The sequence below is a fragment of the Tetrahymena thermophila genome (assembly GCF_000189635.1).
Source record: "Tetrahymena thermophila SB210 genomic scaffold scf_8254544, whole genome shotgun sequence".
Taxonomy (NCBI): Eukaryota; Ciliophora; class Oligohymenophorea; order Hymenostomatida; family Tetrahymenidae; genus Tetrahymena; species Tetrahymena thermophila.
This window is the reverse complement of record NW_002476316.1, coordinates 20,375-39,037: the sequence shown is the minus strand read 5'-3', so window position 1 is coordinate 39,037 and position 18,663 is coordinate 20,375. Positions and strand designations below refer to the sequence as shown.

The window sequence follows — 18,663 nt, the reverse complement described above, 5'->3', positions numbered from 1 at the left end:
TAAATAATTAGAAAATGCATCGTATAATTTATGTAAATTAAAAATCTTAAAAAAAAATATTTTATAAAATATAAATTTAATCAGATTCATTTAAGATATTTTTCCTTCCTCTTTTTAATTATTTCTACTTATTTTATATTTTGGAGGTATTTTTTATTGCTATGGCGCTATTTATTTAATTAGGCTATTTTCATCATATTCAAAAGTATTATTGAATATAAACAAACCTTTTAAATTAATAAAAAATAGTAAAAATCACCTTATAATAAGAAAACTTTTGTAATAAATTATACAGATCTTTTCATAAAAGTAATGTAGAAGACAATTAAGGAAAATAATGAAGGGCAGGTGGAAAAATTTGTATTAGTTTAGCTACAAGATGATGATCAAATAAATAGTTTTAACTTGCAGCATTATTATTCTCAATCTAGGGTGAATATGGGAGATTCACTTCACATATAGTTAGGAGACAATATTATGTTTGTTAAAGAAATAGTACAAAAGATTTTAGAAGGACCATATAATTTGTTAAAATAAATTAAATTCGAATTAAAAGGAGTTAAATAAGAGTTTAGTTTGAGATTTATGAGTGAAAATTTTTTTTAATTGTGTTTTGAAAATGAAATAGGAGAAGATATTTTCTAAATAATTGAAGAATTTATTATAATACAATAATAGGATATAAAGTAATTAGAGTTCTTTTACAAGTACCAAATAGATACACATTACAACTAGCTTATATTTAATTTAGTAGAAGAAAAAATAAAAGGTTTGTTGCATGTTTCATTTATATTTTAAATAAATGACATCAAAAAAGATTGGAAGTAATCTGTATTAAACAATATTGGCTGCATGGAATAAGTAATAATGATTTCTACTTGCTGGAATACAAAACTTACACAAGAAGATATTTTATATATTCTTAATAACTGCAAGTCTAATAAATATCTTCTTTTGTAAACATAAAATCTACATTTATCTTTCAGAGAGCCTTTAATTGTAAAAAAATAATAAAAAGAAGTAACTGAATTGTAGAAGATGATTGATTAGATTAAATCAGAAAAGTTTTTTTATTTAGATATAAGTTTTTTTAAACCTGGCTTGATAGAGGATTGCGATGTAATGGAGATGAAAGATTTATGGAGATGGATTTAAGAAAAAGTTAGCTACTATACATCCATTAAAATGAAATTTGCTACATCGTAATAAATTAACAGAGTCATTTTACCGATTCTAGATGCTATTTTGGAAAAAAAGTAATCTATTTTAATAGAATCTTCTGATATCAAGTTAGAATATCAACTACCAACAAGAAATCTTTTTATTCATAGCAAAGAAGACTAATAACAAAAAAACATTTTCAAACCTCTGGACTGGTCTTTTGTTTAACCTTTTATAAGTTAATATAGGCTTATAACTGATAAGTTGCATTTAAATCTTGAAAATACTTCATTTAGGATAAGCAACAGAAACTTATATACTTAAATTATAGATTTTTCTAAAATTAATCATAAAATAAATCATTTTACGATTATTGCCCCATTATTTATTATATAATAAGATATAAAATTAAAAAATATTTGGAATTAAAATTTATTGAGTCTTTCAATTTTAGTAAATTAGCAAATATAACCTAGCACAATTTCTTAAAAAGAAATATAATAGACTAAACAAGGGTCATCACTTTAGTCATCTTAATAGAATTAACAAAAATAATAATTTACTTAGCAACAAATTTAAGTTATAAAATCTGTGGATAACAAAATAGTCACAGCAGTAAAAAGATTCAGAAACAATTAGTATTTAATGATGATATAAGATCTAGAGTTGGCTCATTAAGCATACCATTTAAACTATATTTTAAAGAATCAGTCATACTTTATGCAATATATATTCAAAAACGATTAAAAAAAGTATTAAGTTAAAGATAATTCAGTGAATTTGTTTTTAGAAACAGAAGCAAAATAAAAAATACTTAAAGAACAACAAGAATAAGTTCAATAAAATTTAGAGAAATAAGAATAATTAAAAAATGTTGAAATTCAAACAAAACACTTTTTCTGCTATGAATAAAACTCTAAGTTGAAAAGCATATCACTCAAGTTAAACATGAGGAACAAAAACCCCGAGTTTTTTAATCAATTAGTTACAATCAGAGATTTTACGATAATTCATGATTTAGACATTATTTTGCAAGCAGAAACTGCAGATGGTTAGATAGATTAACTGCTAAAATTCTTTTCAAATTCTAAGTATCTCAAAAATATAAAAATAAAAATATTTTCTTTAAGTCTTCATGACTTGATTCCAAAACTAATGAGATTTATTAAGTCTAATCTTAAAGAGTTACTTACTTTATAAATAATAATTGAAGGAATATACAAGGGTAGTATACTGTAAGAAAGCATTTAAAATATTGTTAATTTGCTTCCATTTAAAGAATAGCAAAAAAAATTTTCAAGTGGTTTTTTAAAATTTTAAGGTTTAAATAATTTAGGAAATATAAGTAATATGCTATAAATAATAAAAAACATTGGAAAGGAACAAGTTATTTCATTAAAAACATAAACATTAGATCTTTCTAAAAATACAGAAAACTAATTTAATATAAGAGTTGACTGCTAAGACTCAAATCAGGATTAAGTATTTGATCACTTTATCATCATTCATTAAACTTATTAAGAATATTCTATTAATTCTTTTGATACAATTATCAATGAATATTAGCTCGAATCTTTCTTTAAGTTTGTTAATGTGTATATTGATAAAATAAGAATTTTAAAAGTACTAATTTTAAATATAGATGATGATAAAAACAAGGCTGATACGCATGAAAAGTTGTTAAAAATAATGTAAAGTTATAAAAATTTTGATAGATTTGAACTCAGATTTAGAGACAGAAACAGCAAAGAAGACTCTTTTATGATTATTTATGATAATCTTAAAAAGTATCTTAATATCTATTTTCAAGGCAACTAAGTTTATTCAATCGACTTTAATTATGATAGATTAATTAATATCTGCTCAAAAATATAAAATCTTTATGAAAATGAATTATAGTCTTTGAAAATTGAGTTAGTATTTGACAGTGAAACTAGATTTTAGAGATGTAAGCTAGATATTTTTAAAATAAAAGGCTATATTTTTAAAAATTTGCTTAATCTTAGAAAATTTTAAGCTTATGTGAAAGTTTTAGATTAATTTACTCGTTCCTTAAAAAACCTGAATATTTTTGATGAGTAAATAAAAGCTATATAAACCAAAGATAAGTGTTATTCTAATTATGCATTATTATATAAAGGCATGCTGAATAGTTAAGTTAAAAACAATTTTAGAAAAGAAATAATATGGGATTCAATATCCTTGATGATTTTTGGATAAATGCATTTGAATTTAAAACCACTTTTATTAAAAAAATTCTAAGTCAACGATATTCTTATGTCAACAGAAGATAATAAATAATAGTAAAAAGATAATTGTCTTCAGTTATTTGAAGAAAAAAAGTTATATTCTTGAAAAAATAAAGTTTTACAGTTAGTCAATGCTTCACATCATTATCAACTACTTAGAAAATGATTTTAGTTTTAAAATGTTTTAAATAATTAATTAAATTAATATTATAAAAAAATTTGTATTATAGGATAATAAATTTTTTAAATATTATATTTGAAGTTTAATTCGAATTTTGCTTGCACATAGGAGCAAGTTTACCTCAAAATTTTGTTAATTTTTTCAATTTATGTAAAAAAAATTTTACAGATTTATTTTAGTTAAAATGCAAAATTTAGAATAATTATTTCAAGATTTTTTTCAAAATTTTAAAGATTAAATTTTAAAATTATTTTTTAATACCTTTGATAAAAATCATAATTACAATTTAGTGGCTTTTAAAAATAAATCTTAACTTTTATGTAAATTTCCCAACCCAATTCAAGAGGTTTGCCTATTAGGGTTGTACACCATATACTTTTATTTTATATAAATAAAATCAAAAATTTTAAACTTATTTTGACTATAATTTTTTTATTTCTTTACTTATTAATATATATTTTTTTTATAATGAATGGATAATACTTAATGCATAAACTATCCAACCTAAACAACATTTAAAATTTAGTTATTTATTTAATCAGGAAATAAGTAATTTGTATTAAAATTCAAAACTATTACAAATTTATTTAAATTAAAGTAACTTGACAAAAAGCGATTAATAAATAATTTTTTATAAATTTTAAGAAGAATTATTTTATTTTTGATAAAATTAATTTAATTAAAAGTAAATTATCTAAATTTAATAGAATTGATTTTATTTTAGTAATTTGAAGCCTTATTATATTATTTTGGAAAAATAAATAAATAAAATATCATTAAAAAAAAATAATACTCACAAATTAAAATGAGATTGTTATTTTTTTAATCTGTGCTTAATGTTTTGTCCTAAGGTTGAAAATAGATTTTGTTTATTATAAATATTGATTGCTTTACAAAAAAGACGATGAGAGTGAAATTATTAAAACTCATAAAAGAATAATTAAAAATTTAGAATAAGATAAGGTAGTGTTAAAACTTAAAATAAGGTACCTAATTTATTAAAAATGTTATTTATATCATTTGATTATAAACAAAAATATCTTATTTAATAAAATAATCATTAATATTCATCAATTCTTTTATTAAATTTTCTATTTCTTTTTTGAGAATAATTAATTTTGTCTTATTTATGAATAGACGACATAAACAAATCGATAAACAATTTATTAAGAAATAGTAAAAAATAAAGGTTTGATAACAATTTTAAATGATCATTTAACAACTTAAAGCGCTAAATATAATTATAATGATTATTCTATTTCAACTGTGTTTAGGCGAAACAACAAATTGCTAGTTAGATATAGAGGATCAATTATAATTATAGTAAATACAATATAAATGCTAAGATAATTCAATTTTAATTGAAAATTAGCAGATATTATCATTTAAGCTAAATCTCTATAATATAAATTTAAGGACAAATATAATTATATAAAATGTATAAAAAATATAAATAGAATCAATAAATATTTAATCTTGCGAAATCCAATTAGCTGATAATAAATATGCCTTTCTTTCCATTTTTAATACATAAAATCTTGAAATAGATCATATTTAAATATAAAAAACTTCTGTTTAATTATAGAATAGTCTTATAGATTTTAGTTAAATTAATTAGATCTGTATAAAATATTTAATAATAGATGCAGCTATTTTAGATAATAAAAAAAGCTCAATTGTTGAAAAAAATAATTCTTAATATGAATAATCAAATTAATTGTAGTAAGATATCTAAGATAAAAGCTTAGTACAAATAATAGGAAATTAAGTAACTATATAGTAATTAGTAATTAATACAATAGATGGTAATTTAGTAATTAGAATTTTTGCAGATACAATTTTAGAAATTAGTGAAATAATTATTATTATTATTTAAACTGAGGCTAAATAAGTTGAAAATCCTATTACTAATCTTGAATTTTAGTGTACAAAATAATGTTTTATTTAATAAATAACGCTTTCTAAAACATAAATTATTCAAAAGTAAAGAATTAATTGGGGAATAAATATCCATTTTATAGTCAATTAATAATTGAAAATTGGAGTTTTTGATTTTTAAGAATTGAATTTTGTTGTCTTATCAATTACAATTGACAAAAAATATACAAAAAATAAATATTAAGTTTAAAATGAAGGCGAAAATAATATTGAAATAAATAAATTTTCTTTTACAAACTCTTAAGATAACTCGAATATAGCATTGGTTACTATTACAGATATTACAAATTTATTAATAAATTAACTTGAAATCTAAAATTTTAGAAGTTTTCTTTGGGGTTTCTAAATAAAGGAATGCAAAAATGTTTAAATAAATTAGTTTAAGATAAGTAAAGCAGAACTTATTACAGATACATTAGTTAATTTAGAATCAATAAATAAAATAATTTTTGATTATTTTATTATTGAAGATCAGTTTTTTTAAACTTAACTAATAACCATTTAATCATCAAGTTTATAAATTAATAACCTTTTAGTAAAAAATAGTTAAATTGGATCTTAAATATTAGATTTAAGCTCATGTTAAGTTTTAGAGATAAATAATTTTAGCATAGTGCATTCTCTAATACTTAATAAATTATTAAGATTTAATTAAGTTAAGAAAGTTAAAATCTCAAATTTCAATTATTTAGCTCAATAGAAATAAAATGATTAAGGATATTTTAATCAAAATTAGAGTTTGCCATATTTATTTATAATATTAGATGTTGATCAATTCATTTTAGAAAATCTTGATATTGACTTTAATAATAATCAATATGGATTGTTAGTTGCAAAGGACCTAAGTTAGCTAATAATAGAAAAAGTAACATTAAAAAATGCATTTACTCTTAATGGAGGATGCTTTTAATTATAAAAATCAGACAAAGAAACAAAAATTACAATAAGAAGTAGCACTTTTTCAAATTTTACTAGTTTGTATTTTGGTGGCTGCATCTATGGTGGGTAAATATATTAAATTGAAAATGTTGAATTCAAATTTTGTTCTAGCTATATTGGTGGAGCACTATATATTTCAGATTAGTCTAATTTAAATGAAATTTAAAAAATTAATTTTTACAAAAATAAAGCTGCCTTATATGGCCCTAACTACAGTTTTTAGGTATAAAAAATACTTTTATATAAAATTTATGAATATAATCCTTAATTTCAAAATACAAACCTATTTTTAAAAGAAATAGATATTACACAATTTATTATATTCCTAACAAGAGGAATGAACTATATTATTGGTCTTTAATTCTTAATAAACAATTAATACTATCCATAAGACAATAAAAATGTTGAATCTTCTAATATGTATTACTTTTTAAACAAATAAAATGGGTTTTAGAGTGATACTATTTTAAGTATCCATTTCCCTTATCTATTTATTTTCTTAGACGCATATAATAAAATTGATTTTTAGTAAGTTGAACTTAAAATAATGGATTAAAATTATTAAATTGATATTATTAAAAATTTTTGTATATCAAATATTTGTCTAGACTCTCAAGAGAGAGTTGAGGTAAATTAAAAATAGGATATTTTTTTTTGCAAGTATTGCGAAATATCTTAAACCTTAAAAATGTATAAAGATTCTTAAAATAAACCCATAGGAAGATGCGAGATATGTAATAACTAATATTTTTCTTTTTGTTATGCTAATTACTCTTAAATAAGAGAAGGATACTGGAGAAAGTAATATTCTATAGAAAGTGAAGAGATAATACCATGCTCGATTTCTCCCAGTAGCTGTATCGGAGGTTCAGAATTAGAAAATAAATTATGCTACGAAGGACATATTGGGCCTCAGTGCTTGAATTGTGATATTAAAGGAGAATATTGGAATGATTCTTACTCTATGCAAAACTACTTTTAATGTACAAAGTGCAGTTCAGTTTAAAATAATACTTTGAAATTGTCTTTTGTGTTAGCACTGTTGATAGTGAGTTTAGGAATAATCTTATTAAGTAGTTTTAAAAGCATGAAAAATCATATATTAGCTTAGTACCTCTCAAAAATGAATATGTTTTACATTGGAAAAAGCCTCTATCTATAAAGTTTGCCTTCTGTTTATGTGAAGCTGTTGCTATTTAATTTTTAAATTTATCAGATTTCAAACGGCATAACTAGAATTGATATATTCAATTCTTTAAAGAATATATCTTTAATTTTTGTTGATCCTCTAAATTCTTAGATACTTTCAGTAAATTGCCTAATCATCTAGCTTTTCCCAAATATATCTAGTATAGGGTTTGCTAATACTACTCTTTATCTTTTATTACCTATCTTCTTATTCTTATTTGCTTTAATAATAATATTAATCATTACATACTTTAAAAAGAACTCAAACAAAAAGAGATAGTTTTATAGAGTATTGATATCTTTCTAATACATTTTCATTATTGTGTCTAATTCTTTATTGCTAAAATTATGCCTGGAAAGTTTTACTTGCTTGAACTTATACAAAGATGAATATTACTCTTTAATTGATTTAAGCTTAGAATGCTCCTCAAGTTCTTAGTTGAGTTAAATTCGCTAAATAAGTATCCCAGTTTTTATTTTAATTGTTATTTTAATTCCAATAACAATGTTTACTTTATTATTTTTTAGCAGAAATAAATTGAATTAAGTAAAAGTTACTTTTTTGTATGGATTTTTTTTCAAAGAGTATAAGGGAAAATTGTTTTACTGGGAATTTATCAGGCTTATAATTAAGGCATTACTAATCGCTTTAAGTGTTATATTTAAATAATACGCATTTGTTTCAGGAATAATACTCACTATTTGCCTCTTTATTTACTACTCTGCCATTTAGAAACTAAAACCTTTTCGATTAAAATTTTTAAACAAATTAGAAAAAATATCAATCACAATCTCCTTATTGATTTTATAAGCATCTTTGTTATTCCAATAATTTAATGATAATCAGAGCTAAAATATAATTCTTTTTATAAAAATCGTCTACATCATGTCCTAGACTTTAAGTATAGCATTTATTGTTGTACTTTTGTTTTTAACAACTATTTCTTTTTTATAAAAGTAAACTTTAAAAATATATTAAAAATTAAAATGGAGATTTTTATTAATCTTTATTCCTACAAGTCTGCTAAAGGTATAAAAAGTAAATGGTAACTTAAAAAAACTAAGAAAATGTGTTTAAATTATCATTTAAAACTAAATCAATATCAATGAAGATTCAATAGAGCTTATTGGAATAAAATATTGATTTATGTTCTTATAGATATACAAAAAACTTTATATATTAGTAGATTTTTAAATTTCAGACAAACAAAATTTTGAATGCAAAAAGAATTGTTTGAATAAAATGTGATTTAAAATGCTAATAAATTTTAAATAGTTTGTAAGGTAGAGTTAGATTATTTATGTTTCATATTAATATTTCATTAGATTTTAAATTTTCAATATAAGAACAATAAATTTTAGAATATTTAGAATTCAGATTTTTTCTTTTTATTAAAATTTAAATTTTATTTGATTTTTGATTTTTCACAAATATCATTTTAAAGGAATTTAATAAAATAAAAATCCTATTTTGATAACTAGGAAAACTTATTTAGGATTTATTTTTTAAATAGATTATTATTGAACAAAATAAAGAATTCTAACATAAATTTAAGAAATATTAATGTTTTAATTTATCACCACAACCTAAATATCAAGTTGAAATAATTATTTTAGTTTTTTTATTTAAAATTAATTAGGTTTGAAATAATTAGTTTCATATTTTTAAGTTGCTCAAAATAATAAATTTTTAAAGTATTTTTTAATTTTAAATAATTTATTTTTTAATAAAATTTATAGATGCTTTGATAAATTACTGGCAAATGTAACAAAATAAGGAAATCATTAACTAATATTTACATTATTGTTTTATTTAATTTATCCTTAAATCAAAATTTACATAAATTTAATGATCTAATATCTTCGAAGATAATGAATGATAGTTAATAATAAGATAGAATGATGTAATATATAAAATATATATGTATATGTTTTTATGATGGTATGAATTTTACTTACAATCAAATAAATATTTATTTATTAATATATTTATAGTTTTTATTTTTTATTGGATTTGTATAGTTTTATGTTTAATAAATATATTTTATTAATGTGAGTATGTATATATATATATATATTTCTGAGTGTATGTTTTCAGCAGTTTGTTAGCATTATATTATCAATTAAAGAACAAACTTATTTGCTTGCTTGTTTATTTTATAAATTAAGTTTAGGCAAATTAGTAGTTAATTTTAAACAGTAAAGGTGCATGATATTCTTTCATTTTAAAGCCCATATGTTGAGGGTATTATCACCTCTGTTACCAGAAGTAACCAAATGTATTTTGTTTTCTGTTTTGTAAGCTCCAACACCTCCAAATGGATAGCACTCATAGATATTTTTACTCTTTTAAGAAAGGACTGGAGCGTCTTTAGAAGCTTCCCAGACTTTCATCATACCATCAAAGCTAGATGTAACGAAAGAAATATTATTAATTTGTTCTACTTAAGCTTTAGTAAGTTTATTAGCTCTTATAGGTGATTAGAAGTTTTCAAGGATATTGCTTTATTATTTAGAAGAAGAACCGAAATTTCTTTTGGGTGAGCACATATTTTCATTATTTTCTTTCCAAGAATCTATAATAGGTTTTCTGTTTTCATTTATGATGTTAGCAAGATGGGGTCTTTCAAGTGTTATAATATTGAAAATCCAACCACTGTTATTTCTAAACAATTTCAAAGGTTTTCCTAAAACTGTATCCCAGATTTTAATATCACCATTAGCAGCACCACTAATTAAAATAGTATCATAGTTTATGCAAGCTTTCAAAGCAGTTACATCAGTGGTATGGGCATTATCTAAGCTGAGTTCCAAGGATAATTTTTCTATTTAAATTAAAGATTTTTATTAAATTCAATAAAAAATTGTAAAAATGTATAAGTTACCTAAAGCATTTTAACGGAAATTGTTATAGAAATTAAGTTTCCAGACCTTGATTGAGCGATCTTTACCTGCAGTAGCAACAAACTTTTGATTAGGGAAAAGCTCAAGGCAATATATGCTGTCTCTGTGCTCAAAGTATTTTTTTGGGTGAGTTATTTCACTGTTAAAAAGATTGAAAGATATAATCTTAGGATCAGTAGATACAGTAAGTACAGTTTGAGAGTCATTTAAACCTACAAGTTAATTGATTGAAGATTCGTGCTCACAGTTAACAATTTTAACAATAGAATAATCACTCAAGTTAACAACTGCAAAGCACTGGTAGAGACCAACTAATAGTAATTCGTTGCTACGAAGTGTTGAAAGGCAAGTTGCATCATATTGGAAAGGAATTTCTTTAACTTCAACGAAATTTTTATATATGCGTACAGATCTGTCACTGCTAGCTGTTACTATAGTTTCAGCATCAATGACTTTAATAGCAAATATACCTTTAGAGTGTTTAGTATTGACAGTCTGTAAATGATCTATAGTGGCGATCTTTTACTTGTCAGCTAACTTCACATTTTAAGATGAGAAACCAGAATTTTGATAATAAATAGCATCCTCATTGTTTACTTAGTTATTCACATCAGTGGGAACAACAGTTTAGTTTGTATAGAGATTGTTGAAATTTGTGAATGAGCTTAGTAAGACAACGTTTTACTTTTTATTACTGCTGCCAAAACATGCTTTGCAATTCTTTTTGCTAGGAGGTGATTACATACAAAAAGAGGAAGCAGTTAAGGTATTAGTATTAGTTAAGGTATTGTTAATACCCATAATACTTGTAGGAACATTACCAACATTACTAACACCATTGAATTATCCATTAGCTTATGCAGCTGGATTTGTTTGCAAGGCAACAAATTCGCTCAATCCTTCTAAGAAAGAAAAGTATTATCTGCGGTGTTCAGCTAAATATGCACGATAGATATTGTTGGCTTCTCCTTTATTACGATATAAGGGCTTGTAGGTAGTCATGCTCTAGAATTCACTAAATATATCCTTGAGATTTTTTTAGAATTTGTTTACTCCCTTATCACTTAATGAAGAAGATTATGAAGAGGAGTATTAAGTGTTGAAAAGTGAGCTACTAGTTAATGTATTAGATTAATGGCTCTTATCACCAACCAAATTGTTAGCTATGCTTGTTTCTGATCTGTTGGATTAGAAGTTACTTAGACCCAAAATATTTTTAGGAGGTTCCTATTATAATTACTTTAAAAAATATGTTAAAAATTAGTCTACTTATAAATGTGTAAATTTATAAGAAAATAAAATATTGCCTCATACAAAAAAATAGTTAAAAACTATAAAAAAAGTAGTCGTTAAAACAAAATTTAATTAATTTATTTTGATGGGAAATTGATTGATATGAATTACAAAATGAATAAATTTAGAATTCTAGAATTTTTTTTATTTATTTTGCACCATGAAATAAATTATAAAAATAAAATTGTAAAATTTTGGTGAAATTTTAATTAATTTATAAATTTATTGATAAATTAATTAATTGATTGAATAAGTAGAAATTATGTTTTTTTACCTTCAAGATGATGGGCTTTAAGTTAGTGATCAATCTTTTGAAATTTATAGTATTGTTCTTTTATGAAATCAGATTATTGAGAAAGACATCATATTCATTGTTGAGTTTATGATTAGAACTAGCTTCTTTGTTCAAGCTAGATGTTTACTCTCTAAGTTGATTGCACAATCCTTAATAAGTGTCTTAATGGGCTTTAAGTTTTTCTTTTAGTTTATTTCTAAGGTCATTTAAGTCATTTACTACATTTTCAATGAGCGAGTCAAAATCAGCATCTATTTTTTCTTCTTCTCTTCTAATATGAGTTTTATACTTAACCATATTCTATGTTTAAAAAAATTATTTTTTTTATTCTGATTATTTTATCTCAAAATATTTATAAGTAGAATATTTGATAAAAAATGATAATAAATAATTAAAAATAGCTCTTCTGCTAATTAATCTTCATAAATCCTAGTAGTAATTTGAGATTATTCTTAAAAATTTAATTTACTGAATCAAGCTCTGAAATGATGATATTAAAGCTCTTGTCTTGAGGAAGAGCATCGTGGTGATTGAGGGAATTCTCTTTACAAAGCTAAATAAAGTCTACATACCCAAAAATATACTCACGGTGATTTGAAATGTGGGATTGGTAGTCAAAGAAACACTCAGTACAGAGCAGAATATCTTATTCACATTATGGATGGAGACATACTTTCTCAATTGGTTTTTGATTGTGTTTGGCGCAGAAGAGTGAATGAGTATCTACTAATTACTTAGAAGAAAGCTATCCAAATGTTGTCTATATTAATGCGCTTGAAAGCTATGGGTTAAAGGGATTTACGTTAACACCACTACTAACATGAGCAGAAGCCCTCTTTGATTTTTTGGTTGATGATGAATTGAAGCTGCTTTGATGAGTTATCATTTTAGTATTTTGATAAAGCTCTTTTAGTCTTATTTATTATATTTTTTATAATTTATTTTTCTTAATTTTGATTATTTAGTTATGTGTAGATAGATAGTCGTTTTTAATTGATAATAACTTAATTAAAAACAATACAATTTGTTGGTTAGGTTTAGTTATGTATTTATTTGTTTATTTATTTAGTTCTTTGATTGTCTGATAAATTATTTACTAGTTTTAAAGAAATAAAAATTACTTATAAAATAAAATTGATATTTGCATTTAATTAATATAAAGAATTTTTTTTTGATAATAAAGAAATTTTAGTTGATTGATTTTATTTTTTGTATTGATTTATGAATGAAAAATAAATAATTAAGAATATAATTTATTAATAAGAAGATTTGATATGTTTTTAACAAAAAACTTAATTTATTTATTTATTTGTTAAACAAACAAATATATTCAATAATAATTATTAGATTTTAATAATAAAATTATTAAATGAGTGAAAAGACAGCAAACACATAAATTATAAAAACTATTATTATAGTAACAAAATATTATTTTTATATAATTTACTACTCCAATAATAAATAAAACAAATACCTAAATTATAATTAAAAAATGTAAAAAGTATCCTAATAGTTTTAAAAACCTAAGAAGAAGCATTTTTTCAAAACTATCTTATGCAATTATAAAAATCTTGTTTGTCCAGTAAATAACGAAATTTAATTAAATTCTGTTGCTAGTTCTGCTTTTTTTTTTCTGGTATACTTTTTTTCAAATGAAATAAATTTTAATAATTAACTAATTTAAAATTCTGAATGTTTTTTTTAATTCTAGTTATTGACATTCTAAATAAAAATGCATCAAATTATAAATGAGGTTCTTTGATCTAAGAATTATATGAAAAAATTTTTATTATAAATCTGTAAAAGAATATAGATACCAATTAATAGAAATCAAATAAATATAGATTTAAGTAATCAATAAAATAAATACTTTTAATGATTAAAACTAACTCGAAACTAAAAGTAAATCAGGATTTTTTAATAATAAAAACAAATAAAGCCCAATAAAATGTTTTGTTTCATTTTATGATGGATAAAATTTCCTTAGAATTTTATGAAATTTAATAAAATATAAGAGAAATTAGCTAGAATCAACTCTTAAAAAATATCAAAATAGAATATATAAACGCAAAATTATATAATAAGTTAGTTATGTAATAGTCTTTCTATGAGATATAGAGAAGATTGTTGTTATTGGTTGACTTCAGTAAGAATTGAGTCAAATCTATTTAGCTTATAGTTTATAATAATTATTTATATAATAATGAATCATCAACACTTTCTTAAGTTTATTTGAGTTAAAATCAACTTGGGATATGATAAATAACTAAATTTTTAGAAATAGGTAAGCTCTTTTTTGCAGCAAGTGATTATAAAAAATGAAATTTAATCATATAAATAAGACGCTAATTGTTGTTTGTATAAGTAATTTTCCAAATATGAAGTTATTTAAGAGAGAATTTTAATCAAAATTTAATTAAGAATAGTGTTTGTATTTAAGGAGGAACTCCCTCTCTAATAGATAAGGAGCTCTGATTTTAATGAAAATCAGCTAAATCATTTGCTGTATTTTCTGTTATTTCTATTGTTATTTCTGTTATTGTTATTATTTCTGTTATTGTTTCTATTTCTGTTTCCATTATTATTGTGAGAACCGTTATTTCTTCTATTTCTATCGAAATCTCTTCTTTTGTTGCCATTGTTACTGTTTCTATCTCTATCTCTTCTGCTGTTTATTTTTTTAAATTATATGTGATGAGCAATCAGTTTATGAATGCTTTTGTAATAAATTACCTATCTCTTCTGTTATCCTTATCCTTAAAGATTCTCTTCTTTTATACACCTTGGCTATTATGGCTATCGGAGTTTCTTCTTTCTCTTTCTCCACTGCTAGCATTGTTATTTTGTCTATCAGGGAGTTTGTCACCGTCCTTCATGAATTCAACTGTAATTATTCTACCTTCTAATTCGACACCTTAGAGTATTACAAAAAGAAAAGTTATTATTGAAGCTAATTAAATGAATTGTTTGCTTTTTGAGATTTAAATTATATAAGTTACCATTCAAGTCATCAATAGCACGCTTAGCAGCATCGTTATCTCTGTAAACAACATAACCCTTTTCTTCAGACTTTCCTTTCTTATCAGTTTCGATCTTTGATTACTCGATACTTCCATATTTGACAAAGAGGTTCTTATTTTATTTAGAACAAAGATAAACTTTTTGAAATAAGGCAGCTTAAAAATTTTACATAGAATTCTTCGTTGTTAATATTAGGAACTAAGTTGTAAACTTTGACGATTCTTTTTTTGTGTTCAGGAATAGGGCGAACAGTTTTGATCTTAGCAGGTCTAGATTCCTTAACAGGTCTGCTGATGCTCCTCTATTTGTTTGAATTATTTGAGGAGTTTTAACGAGGTTTCTAATAAAAATAATATTTTTTAAAATATTAATTAACCATTCATATAACATGAATAAATCTGTTTCTAAACTTCTAATTATTTCTATGTAATATTAATTATTGGTGATACACGCTAATTGCTTAACCAAATTTTTTCTAATTTAAATTAGTTTTCTTCTAGATTTAAACAAAAATAATGATTGATAATGATTTGATGTGATAAAGGATAGATAGATATGCCTTACTTCTTATTTAGAATTATACTAACGCATATTTATTTATAATATCTAGTTTGATAGGAAGTTAATACTTTATAGCTATTTATTTAATGGAAAATAAAATTTTAATGTTTACAGGAGAATATTTAACTAAATCTTAAGTATTTTATCAAATATAGATAGATTCAGCTTTATAGATATCTGATTTCATTAGTTATAATTCATTTTAATATCATAATTTATCTTTTGAATGTTAAATCCTAGAATTGATTTTATCATAAATTATTTTGCTTTAAATTTTTATGTTTGTTTTTTACATAACTCTGATCTTATTTGTGCTTATAAGATTTTTAAATAAAATAGCTATTTTTAATTTCTGTTTTCAAAAATTTATTATTTTTATGTCTAGATAAGTTGTTTTTACTTAAAATTTGAAAGATAATCTTGTCTTTACTAATTTCTTATGTGATCAGAAACTTTTGAACATATGAATGATAATATGAGAATAGTGCTAAGTATGAATGATAGGGTTTTATAGCTCAAAAAAATAGAAAGCCACAGATTATCAAAAAGGATTAACAAACATTTTTTATTTGAATTCTCGATTATCTTATTAAGAAAGAAACAATCGCAGGAGGTAGAAATTGAAATTTAGACTTTGTCCAAGTCTTTTAAAATAAAAATTGATAGAATTTAAAAAATTCATTCATTTAACATCACGACACCAATAACTCATTCTTTTTATAAAGTTTTTGCCCATACAAATAAATTATACGTCGTATAATATTAGGATTAGGCAATCACCATGCCTAATCAACAAACAATACTGTTTCTCTTAACCAAAGATAAAATTCAAATAAAATCAACTATTTAAAAGGGATTTTTATGGGGGATTTATGAGATTTGAGTGTGTGTGTTGGTGATTGTATAGTGGGGGAAAATGTGCCAATCTGGCAATTAAATTTAGGAAAAGTTCATTTTGGAATATTATTTTTTTCATGCACTTGGCTTTTTTATTTTGCTTTTTACTAATATAGTAAAGACTGTCTAGCAGAATCAAATCATTTTATTTCTGCTTTTAAGTATTAAAAGAATTTTTTTCTTTTGAAAAGGAATATTAATGAATGACCTAGACTGTTTTTACTCTCCTTATCAATCATCAATATCAATCATTAAACAGCATTTTTCTAAAAAAGGAAAACTTTTATTTAATACTAAGTATCCCCCTTTTTTTGAAAAATGATAGAAATAGAAGAATAACTAAACGATGAAAATATTTTTTCCTCCTCATGCCTTCTAATCTAGCTTGCCGATTTTAGCTCCTTAGATAGTTAGTAATTGTTTTGAATAGGCAAAATATCTTAATCGTTTTAGCAGATTTATTCATCGAGTAATTTAATTATTGTTTATTATAGAATATACCCCTCCAGAGCGATTGTTATCTTAGCGACCAGTACGACGGATAGCACCTTTGACAGATTTTACTCCGTTCAATTTCTTTTCAATTCTACCTTTTCCTCCTTTGCCGTTTTCCTTCTTTTTATTGCCACCTTCTTAGAATTTTTGCTTCTTAGCATAAGCATCTAAAGTGATTTCTTCCTTGTCAGCCATTTATATTAATTAACTTGCTTAATTATTTTTTGTTAGTTTTTTAATTTGTTTTGATTAAATTGTTTAAATTATCAATAATTAATTAATAATTTTTTCCCTTTCCCTCAATTTATAAGTAATTTATTATTAGGATATGACTCTAAATATTTTTTATTTAAATATCTATCCTGTTTCATAAATTAATAAAGAATTTGAAATATTTCAATTTCTTATCTTCACTTTTTTTTAAATATATATTGACTATCAATCTATCAATATGACTATATATCTATTTTGGATGCCATCTTCCATTTATTTAATACAATTTTTATTTTTCAAAATAAATTTACATATAGGAGGGAAAAATAAGCAAATCAATAAATAAATATACAAGTAGATGCTCAAATTTTCATTTAAGCTTTAAAAGATATAAAATTTATTATAATGATAATATGAAAACTTGTAGAGTTAAAATAAAAATCATTAAAATTTATTTCTCCACTGATGATTAAAAAATGCAAAAAATGTTAACAATTTAATTCTTTAAAAATGTAAAAACAGTTTGAGGATATTCATCATTTCTAAGAATAATATTTGTTTTTTATAGCTTTTATAATAAGAAGTTTATCATCTCAATTAATTTTTTTAATTGTAAGATTTTGTCTAGTTTAAATATATGTAAAACACCTTTGAATTCATTTAAAGAAATTTATTAATTCTTTATGTTTCCCAAATTAAGCTTTTTGCAAAGTGAAATCAAAACTTATTAAAAAAATAAAAAAACAAAAGAAGTAATAAATTTTCTTTTCTATCTATCTATAACTTTCATAACTTAGCTTCTTAACAAAATTTATATAATTTAATTTAAATCCAAAATATTCAAATTAAAAAATAAAAAGGGAAATTATTAATTGATTTCTATCAAAAATGAAAGAGAAAATTTTTATTTTTAAGATTAAGTTTTTGAAGCGCTGAAAATGGAATACGAATTCCACGAATACTAACTACCATGTTTTTAACATTTCAGAAATCTTAAAATATTAAATGATTATTTTTCTATGATATAATGAAATTAAATTCCTATGAAATAACAAGAGCGCCTTAGGCTTCAACTAGTGTGATAAGGAGATGGTGGAAAAGTTTTTAAGGAAAATGAGTTTTTTATCCGAGGAAAATCAAGATGTACGTAATGCCTATTTTGCCCCAACACCATACCTCTGGACACATTTGATGAAGCTAAGGAATCAAAAAAGGCTCTTTTTTTCCTGATATGTTAAAAAAAAAAACATACAGTTTTTTTAAATTGTTTTGTCGAAATGAAATTTTCTTTCCCAAACCAAAGAGTGACAGTGGTTTTTTCCTTTATA

The 18,663-nt window shown here is 22.7% G+C and overlaps 4 protein-coding genes across 4 annotated transcripts; 2 read left to right on the top strand and 2 right to left on the bottom strand. All coding sequences in view use genetic code 6, as the record gives it.

The window, feature by feature from the left end:
• Positions 1-312: 312 nt before the first annotated feature.
• TTHERM_01099080 (hypothetical protein) lies at positions 313-3,516 on the top strand (the record flags this gene model as incomplete). Its single annotated transcript, XM_001030324.3, has 2 exons — positions 313-3,109; positions 3,302-3,516. 2 exons carry the CDS (start codon positions 313-315, stop codon positions 3,514-3,516), a joined length of 3,012 nt encoding a protein of 1,003 aa, XP_001030324.2.
• Positions 3,517-7,191: 3,675 nt separating this feature from the next.
• Positions 7,192-7,710, top strand: TTHERM_01099070 (hypothetical protein; the record flags this gene model as incomplete). Its single annotated transcript, XM_001030323.3, has 3 exons — positions 7,192-7,202; positions 7,252-7,468; positions 7,555-7,710. 3 exons carry the CDS (start codon positions 7,192-7,194, stop codon positions 7,708-7,710), a joined length of 384 nt encoding a protein of 127 aa, XP_001030323.3.
• A 2,166-nt stretch (positions 7,711-9,876) lies between these two features.
• Positions 9,877-13,034, bottom strand: TTHERM_01099060 (WD domain, G-beta repeat protein; the record flags this gene model as incomplete). The annotated part of the gene is made up of 4 exons (XM_001030322.2): positions 9,877-10,481; positions 10,542-11,799; positions 12,128-12,448; positions 12,618-13,034. The coding sequence occupies 4 exons, from the start codon at positions 13,032-13,034 to the stop codon at positions 9,877-9,879; spliced, it is 2,601 nt and encodes an 866-aa protein (XP_001030322.2).
• A 1,610-nt stretch (positions 13,035-14,644) lies between these two features.
• On the bottom strand, positions 14,645-17,317 carry TTHERM_01099050 (RNA recognition motif protein; the record flags this gene model as incomplete). The annotated part of the gene is made up of 5 exons (XM_001030321.2): positions 14,645-14,816; positions 14,882-15,062; positions 15,148-15,280; positions 15,339-15,509; positions 17,129-17,317. The coding sequence occupies 5 exons, from the start codon at positions 17,315-17,317 to the stop codon at positions 14,645-14,647; spliced, it is 846 nt and encodes a 281-aa protein (XP_001030321.2).
• Positions 17,318-18,663: the final 1,346 nt, after the last annotated feature.